This window comes from Mizuhopecten yessoensis, unplaced genomic scaffold (assembly GCF_002113885.1).
Source record: "Mizuhopecten yessoensis strain PY_sf001 unplaced genomic scaffold, ASM211388v2 scaffold11133, whole genome shotgun sequence".
NCBI lineage: Eukaryota > Metazoa > Mollusca > Bivalvia > Pectinida > Pectinidae > Mizuhopecten > Mizuhopecten yessoensis.
In genome coordinates, this window is record NW_018408896.1 from 2554382 (window position 1) to 2562854 (window position 8473).

At 35.7% G+C, this 8473-nt stretch overlaps 1 protein-coding gene across 1 annotated transcript in view; it reads right to left on the minus strand.

Moving 5' to 3' along the window:
- Positions 1-376: 376 nt before the first annotated feature.
- Positions 377-8473, minus strand: part of LOC110466398 (myoferlin-like) — a 102818-nt gene continuing 94721 nt past the window's right edge. The window contains exons 48-52 of the mRNA XM_021522851.1: positions 7791-7890; positions 7104-7288; positions 5006-5115; positions 4071-4218; positions 377-3700 (exon numbers count right to left, since the gene is read on the minus strand). Of these exons, the coding sequence (XP_021378526.1) occupies positions 3668-3700; positions 4071-4218; positions 5006-5115; positions 7104-7288; positions 7791-7890 (576 nt within the window). The 3' untranslated portion in view covers positions 377-3667. The remainder of the gene's footprint in view (positions 3701-4070; positions 4219-5005; positions 5116-7103; positions 7289-7790; positions 7891-8473) is intronic.

The window sequence follows — 8473 nt, forward strand, 5'->3', positions numbered from 1 at the left end:
GGTTCTGTTCCCAGACCGGGACATACCAAAGTCCTTAACAATGGTAGTTGTTATTCCCTGTTTAACGTTCAGCATTTAGGGGAATGGCAACAACTGGTTCACCCTTTGTCTGTATAATGTGGCCGGGCGGAATGCTGTGCTGGGTTCCTTTGGCATGGCATTTCAGTGAGAAAGCGCTATAGAATCGGCATCAGATCCGCGCTATCACAAGGAGGCAAGAACACCAACATACTCCGTCTCCTGAATACACACACGCAAGCATGCATACACTACACACATGGAGGCACTTTCTTAAATGACCTTAGCTGTTAATAGGATGTAAAACAAAATTAAACCAAACCAAACTATAATTTTACACATAAAACAAGAGGCCATGTGCTGTAAAAGGAGTTTATTATTAATAAATATATAATATAATGTCTAACACAGGTATATAAAGTTGTAAAGTGTAGAAAACAGTAATATCCCAACACCTGTAATATCACCTGTTGTGATTGCATGAACACGCAGGACGTTTCCACCGTCTCCACGATTCACCGAATGCTTGAGATAAGAATAGGCAAGCATTCTATCCCAGCAGTAGAAATGTAGTAGGATTGATTATTTTAAATGCATATTTTACATTGTGCTCAGTCTATGGTTAATATATTTGTCGTAAGAACACAGAACCCTCCTTGTTTACAGAAGTCATAGACCGGTGACCTTTTACTCGGATTTTGTTGATTTTGTTGATTTAAACTTCTACATAAAAAATAATTTGCTTCAATGATCTTGAAAAATTTCAATGTAGAATTTTTAAAGTTATTTTTATACCTATTTTTCAGCCACCCTTAATTTCCATAAATAGGATTAAAGCTGTTCCAACTTATTCCAGGAACATCGTAGGGTGTGATGTCAATGGAACTGAACAATTGAAACCCAATCCAAAATTATTTTATTAATTTTGTAATAATCAAACCTGATCACCGTGACTGGACTTTCAATACAACTGATACCAGAATCAATGTTGTACTATTGTAATACATCAGGAAACCCTGAGCTGGTAAATCAGGCTTATTTTCAATGGTATAACATTCAACAGATGAGTGTCCACTCTGACAAACTCCAGAGTGGAAAGTTACAACATTTATCTGTGTCAGGACAGATAATTGGTAGATCATTTTTCACACCAAAACAGACACTGATATACTAGGTAAAGATTTCCCACACTGACACAGGGCCTGTTTTACAGAGTTTCTAAAGTCGCATTTAAACCTTTGATCATTGCTGAATATAAAGTGGATTCAACACAAAAAAAATATTTGTTCGGAATGGAAACAACAATTTAACTTTGATAACTTTGATAATACACTTTATCAAAGATTTGCGTCATGTTTCCGTTATTATAAAGTACTAAAAGGGTTCTAAACAAAAAGGTAACTATTTGGCTGGAGGGTGAAATAAAGATGAAATGTAATCATGAAGTGATAACAGTTAAGTATTATCTATAACAACACAATTCTACATGATATTAAACTATATATGTACAATAACATTGTATGTCCGCAGGTCTTGGTCCATCGGTGGTTGCTGGGACGTACAAAGTTCAAATTCACTGACATCTTGTCAAACAAGTACAGTTGGTTATAAAAAGGCACACATTGTCATTTAGATACATTGATAAGATTAAAATGCATATTGGTTACAAAAATAGAGTGAAACTTAAGATAAAATAGCTTTTGTGAGTTTCTTTTTGTTGCAGATATGGCTTTTTTTTGTTCTACTGTTAAACAAAATTTTGATCTTAAAAATTTCTTCCCTTTCAAATTACGGAAGTTGAAGTTTGATTTCAACAAATTATTTTAACAAAACCTAGGAATTAAATTTTGTAAAAATACATGTAAAATTAGAATACTTACTTCATAACTAGGTTTTGTATACAAAATATCATACACTTCTCCAGATATACATTACATGATTTGATTCAATCAAGTATGGTAGGCAAGACGAGAACCTCTTCTCCATGTTTGTGGCAAGTATGTGAAGAAAAGCACAGCCTGGTCATGATAAGTTTAATACAAGGCTAGGTATAAGATAACTCAATCTCTACAGGTTTTTGCCCGCTTCATACCTAGAAAAAAAAAACTCTCACAGAAGTTCACAAAAAAATGATAACTATAGCTATAGCCATATGCCAAGAACCAATCATTAATAAAATATCAGGAGATAAACATAGAAAAAACAACTTTTTACAAAATATTATTGGAGAGTTTTTAGATGAAAATTGGCAAATTGATAACTTTAGGAATGGGCGATTAATCATAACAATACTACCATTTATTCTATCTTTCACATTAGATGACAGTCTATTCTGTATAACAGTGTGAACCCCGACTGTGAGATATAGGCTCTACAGTAGTGTATCTCCTTAAGGATTCCCATATCACAGGTTAAAAAACATTGGAGAGTTCTTCTCCTTCTTCCAGTCTAACGGACAGACTCAAAGGTTTGAGTGCAATTGTCCCTGTTTTACTGTAGATTTCTTTACCTAGAGTTACTTCCCCTTAATTTGTTCAGGTAGCTTGTGGATTGGCAAGAATGACTACCAGGTATTATGATCAAAGGTCAATTGCTGAAATCCTTGCCTGACCCCATTCCTCTTTTATTATCAAAACACTATTGTGGAATAATTTCTTTACTTCTTAATACTTTTGTTTATTGCATATCGTTTACATTTTCTGAAACGTTTTGTATGGTATGGTTTCTTCTCAAGATATGACAACATATAAAAAGTCATTGTCATGCTGGTAAAAGTTTTCGTTTGTTAGTAACATTTTCAGACAGTGGTACAGGGATCCTTCAATACATCAACATATAACTTTGCATTTCATTTTATACATTGTCAACAACAGAATCAATATTTTACAAAACATTTTATGATTTTAACATAACATACTAGAATATCAGCGCAACATGACAAAACAGTTACAATCAATTCACTCTCTCTTAATAAATTTTCTTACATTTCACATCTATACACCTTGTCTACCTTCTTTATGACAATAGTACCATCCAGAACAAATGCAGGACAGCCCAACAGTGAAAAAGAGGGGAGGTGAAGGTACAAGCAATAAGAATCTCAAGTGTTAGTAAGTATCTACTGAATTAAATTTCTATAACAATTTGTGGTAAATTTCTTACCATCCAGATAGATGATCAGGACACTATCTTCTCCTAAACTACACACAACAACAAGAACAGCTTTCTCAACAATGTGATACAGAAATTTTCAACAGTTTTTCAAACTTGAAAAAATTATAGTAATACAGTTCTGATCACTACACAAATTCTACAGAGTCCATGAGTATATGTATATCAAATTTCCATCCGAGGAAACTAAACATGCTCTTTTCCCTTCTTTTATCACCTATTCCCCAGGAACATGTTGTAACCTATGTTGTTTATTTCTGTTGAAATTCAACAATGTTTTGATGTTCAATAGGTGTATAGAGAAAAGTTACCCATAGTGAAAATACGGCAATTCCGACAGGTTCCAGTCGGATGTAAATAGGTAATGTGCTGAACAGGTATCTTTGTATTTTCATCGTTGTTCTATAAAACCACAGGTCATTTGTTCTATTGTTCGTAGCTCGTTGCTCATTGAAACACACAGTGTTTATGCGATTGGTTAGTTCCCCAGGATCCAGTTGTTGAATGCACCCTGTAAAACAGAACAGAAGTTAAACTGCGTGAAAGGCAAAACAAAGAACATTTATAACACATATTGTTTAATGATACAACAGTTATAAAACAACAGTTCATATTAACGGAATGGAGGTTATAAAACAACAGTCCATCTAAACGGAACGGACGTTATAAAACAACAGTTAAAAAATGACACAGTAAATGCTGCATTATTAACCAGATTTCTCAAAGCTAAAATACTTTTTTGCCAGAAAGTTTTTTCATGAAAAAAACATGAAAATCACAGGGCAATCAAAGTCTCTGATACCCTGAAATCAAGGTTCGTCTACATCTGGACAAGTGTAAAGCAAATGTCGCAAGATTTCTACGTAGATATAAGTAATTACCGGGAAGGAGTAGATGAAAAGTGCCAGGAGAATGATGAGGAGGAGGATAATGAGGGATCCGATGAACCACCACTTGTATCTGCGCCAGATGATGAACTTGAATGTCTTCCATGGGGATGTGAACCACAGGAACGATGTCTCTGGTCGCCTGGAATTGAATGTGTAAAATGAGAAGACGCCTTGCTTGTTCTATAAAACAACCCATTGATGACCGTAATAAGGTATCCATTCAAAATCACTTTTAAAAGTTTTACTTCATGTTAAAGATTAAAATACATGATAAAGAAAAATGGCCAATGTCGTAATAGATTAGATCAAGCCTTTGTTTTTATGTTAAAGTTGGAAGTTATTCGGCATTTATCACGCATCATGGATGAATGTGATAGTATTAACAAAATAAGACATGAAAACACCCACTAAAATATGATTTGATAAAAAAATTGCACAGCATGTTAATAACCTGATGTGCAGTAGTATCAATGCCAACAATAACAGCTCCATGACTCCTGCCATTATTTGTCTTAATGTCCCATTATCCTGTCACCACTTATTAATCTGGCTAGTTACTAAGTCAGCTTGAGTAAAACATTTTTTTATGTAAAACAAATTTATATTACACACCCTAAGTAAGCTTTACAAAGATCGCTATATAGTAGCAGGAAAACGCATTACAATGTACTTGATTTCACAGATGTGTCCCTCCCCTCCCCACAATAATCAATATAAATGTTATATGTTCAAACACTCAAGTTGACTTTTCAGGACAGATTTCCCTTCTTAATTCAAAAAAGTGTGGCAGTCCTTCAAGCATGTTAATTAGCTGGATAACCAAGGCACCACTATATATATGTCACAGATTCATTCACTCTAGGAATCTTAACATTAGAACTCTATCTACGAGTACCGAAGGGCTGGGGCACATGACCTGTACTTACTTGGGAGGGTCCAGATGGGGGTTCATGTTGGGCTCCTCCTGTCCCTGTCCTGCAGGGCGCTCATCAGCCTCTTGTAATGATACAAGTTCCAACTCCATCTCAACCTTACCCTAGAACACACAAAGTATAAATCTCTCAACCTTATCAATCTTACCCTAGAACACACGTCAGTACAAATCTCTCAACTTTATCAATCCCACCCTATCTAGAACACACAAAGTATAAATCTCTCAACTTTATCAATGCCACCCTAGAACACACGTCAGTACAAATCTCGCAACTTTATCAATCCTACCATAGAACACACACAGTACAAATCTCTCATCCTTATCAATCCCACCCCAGTACACACAAAGCACAAATCTCTCAACTGTATCAATCCAACCCTAGAACACACACAGTACAAATGTCTCAACTTTATCAATTCCACCCTAGAACACACGTCAGTACAAATCTCGCAACTTTATCAATCCCCCCATAGAGCACACAGTATAAATCACTCAGCTTTATCAATCCCCCCATAGAGCACACAGTATAAATCTGTCAACTTTATCAATCTTACCCTAGTACACACAAAGTATAAAGCTCTCAACTTTATCACTCCCACCCTAGAACAAACAAAGTACAAATCTCTCATCCTTATCAATCCCACCTTAGAACACACAAAGTGTAAATCACTCAACTTTATAAATCTTACCCTAGAACACACGTCAGTACAAATCTCTCAACGTTATCAATCCCACCCGAGAACACACAAAGTACAAATCTCTCAACCTTTTCAATCTTACCCTAGTACACACAAAGTATAAAGCTCTCAACTTTATCAAGCCCACCCTAGAACACACGGCAGTACAAATCTCTCATCCTTATCAATCCCACCTTAGAACACACAAAGTATCAATCTCTCAACTCTATCACTCCCACCCTAGAACATACAAGGTATAAATCTCTCAACCTTATCAATGCCACCCTAGAACATACAAAGTTTAAATCTCTCAACTTTATCACTCCCACCCTATCTAGAACACATAAAGTATAAATCTCTCATCTTTATCAATCCCACCCCAGTACACACAAAGCACAAATCTCTCAACTTTATCAAGCCCACCCTAGAACACACACAGTACAAATCTCTCCACTTTATCAATCCCACCATAGAGCACACAGTATAAATGTCTCAACTTTATCAAGCCCACCCTAGAACACACAAAGTGTAAATCACTCAACTTTATAAATCTTACCCTAGAACACAGAAAGTATAAATCTCCCAACTTTATCAATCCTACCATAGAACACACACAGTACAAATGTCTCAACTTTATCAATTCCACCCTAGAACACACGGCAGTACAAATCTCTCAACGTTATCAATCCCACCCGAGAACACACAAAGTATCAATCTCTCAACTCTATCACTCCCACCCTAGAACACGCAAAGTATAAATCACGCAACTTTATCAATCCTACCCTAGAACACACACAGTACAAATGTCTCAACTTTATCAAGCCCACCCTAGAACACACAAAGTAGAAATTCTCAACTTTATCAATCCAACCCTAGAACACACAGTATAAATCTGTCAACTTTATCAATCCAACCCTAGAACACACAAATTACAAATCTCTCAACCTTATCAATCCCACCTTAGAACACACAAAGTAGAAATTCTCAACTGTATCAATCCAACCCTAGAACACACAATGTATAAATCTCCCAACTTTATCAATCCAACCCTAGAACACACAATGTATAAATCTCCCAACTTTATCAATCTTACCCTAGTACACACAAAGTATAAATTCTCAACTTTATCAATTCCACCCTAGAACACACGGCAGTACAAATCTCTCCACTTTATCAATCCCACCCTAGAACACACACAGTACAAATCTCTCAACCTTATCAATCCCACCCTAGAACATACAAAGTATAAATCTCTCAACTTTATCATTTGACAAACAATGTACAAAACTCACATTCTTATCCTGTGACATACAAATCATAATAAATCTTCTAACTATCTATATCAATATCATTTTGCAAGAATAACAAGCAACATTTTTCATACACAATAGTTAAACCTCTCGTGACCATTACCGTTAGAACACGTTCTCCAGTTTCGTCATTGAAACAGGGCCAGAATCCCTTGAGTCGCTTCTGTTCAAACAATGAGACAAGTTTGACCTCGTGACCTGTCTGTAGGTCCGGCAGCTGACGTAGAGTACAATCTGATGCTTTCTTGGCTGGTTTTGGCATTGCACTCAGGTTTATTGATAGGGTTCCTGTAGGAAAAAGGTAATGATGCGTGTGAGATCTTACTTAAGAGAATTCTCCCAGGTAAGTGATATGAGATGGGACTTCACATTTTGGCTACTTAATTTTAAGAGATTTCTCCCAAGCAAACAATATGAGAACTAACATCACATCTTGGTTACTTTTAAAAGTATATGTAAGAGACAATATTAGACCTAGCTAGCATCACATCTTGGTTACTTAGGAGATTTTAAAAAGTAAATAACCTGACATCACACTTCAACATTCTTGAGTATGGGCTCTCTTCTCTATCCACCCTTCTTAAGCAGTGTTTTGCAAGAAGATAAGTTTACATAATCTGTACGTGTTCCACAGAGAAAAAGAAAAAAATAATGGAAAACAACGTATAAGACTGTCTGTCTTAATTGGTTAGAAATAATTATTATTTAATGGTAGAGTAATAAAAGTCCCTCTACAACTACACTTAATCTAAACACTGTTATTTCTATGGAAGGTTGGAGGCTGACTTACCTAGAAAATCATCCATGGAGAACTTATCATTGTCCCAGATCTGCATGACAACGTTTGGAGGCAGGCGTTGTTCTGTCTCATCAAGGCTCCAGAAGTGTTCCTGTGGGAAATACAGTGAGGTAACATGGTAAATTCAACACTTCGTAATACAAGCCATGTCAATATATCACCTGTGATTTCTGTATTATAGTACATATATTAATTTACATTAACAACAGATTTGATTTGTGAAAGTTTAACCAGTACGGTGAGGTTGATAAGAATGTGACAGTAGTCTGATGCAGGGTATTCTGAGCAGAATGAATGTACATGTCCATGTTTTTACTGAGTTCAGGTGTATACATTTTGATTGATGACAAACTACTTTGCATACTTAAAGGGGCATCACGGTTAGGTAACTATTTTTTGTGTCCTTTTTTCAAATACTACATAAACATATCAAGTGAGACTCCTTATGGAAAATAACGATCGGATTTGACTGAAATAGATTCATAACAAGGTTACCGCGAGCGGTATATAATACGCCCGTCACACATTGAATGAGCAGTTGTTTGTATGATTGAAATATATGAAGTATTTGTGAGTAATTGATATTAAAAGAGAAATCATTCAACATAACTGGTAGATCAATGAGTGCAATACAACATCATGGAACGCATGCATCGCATTAATGAAACCAAGGG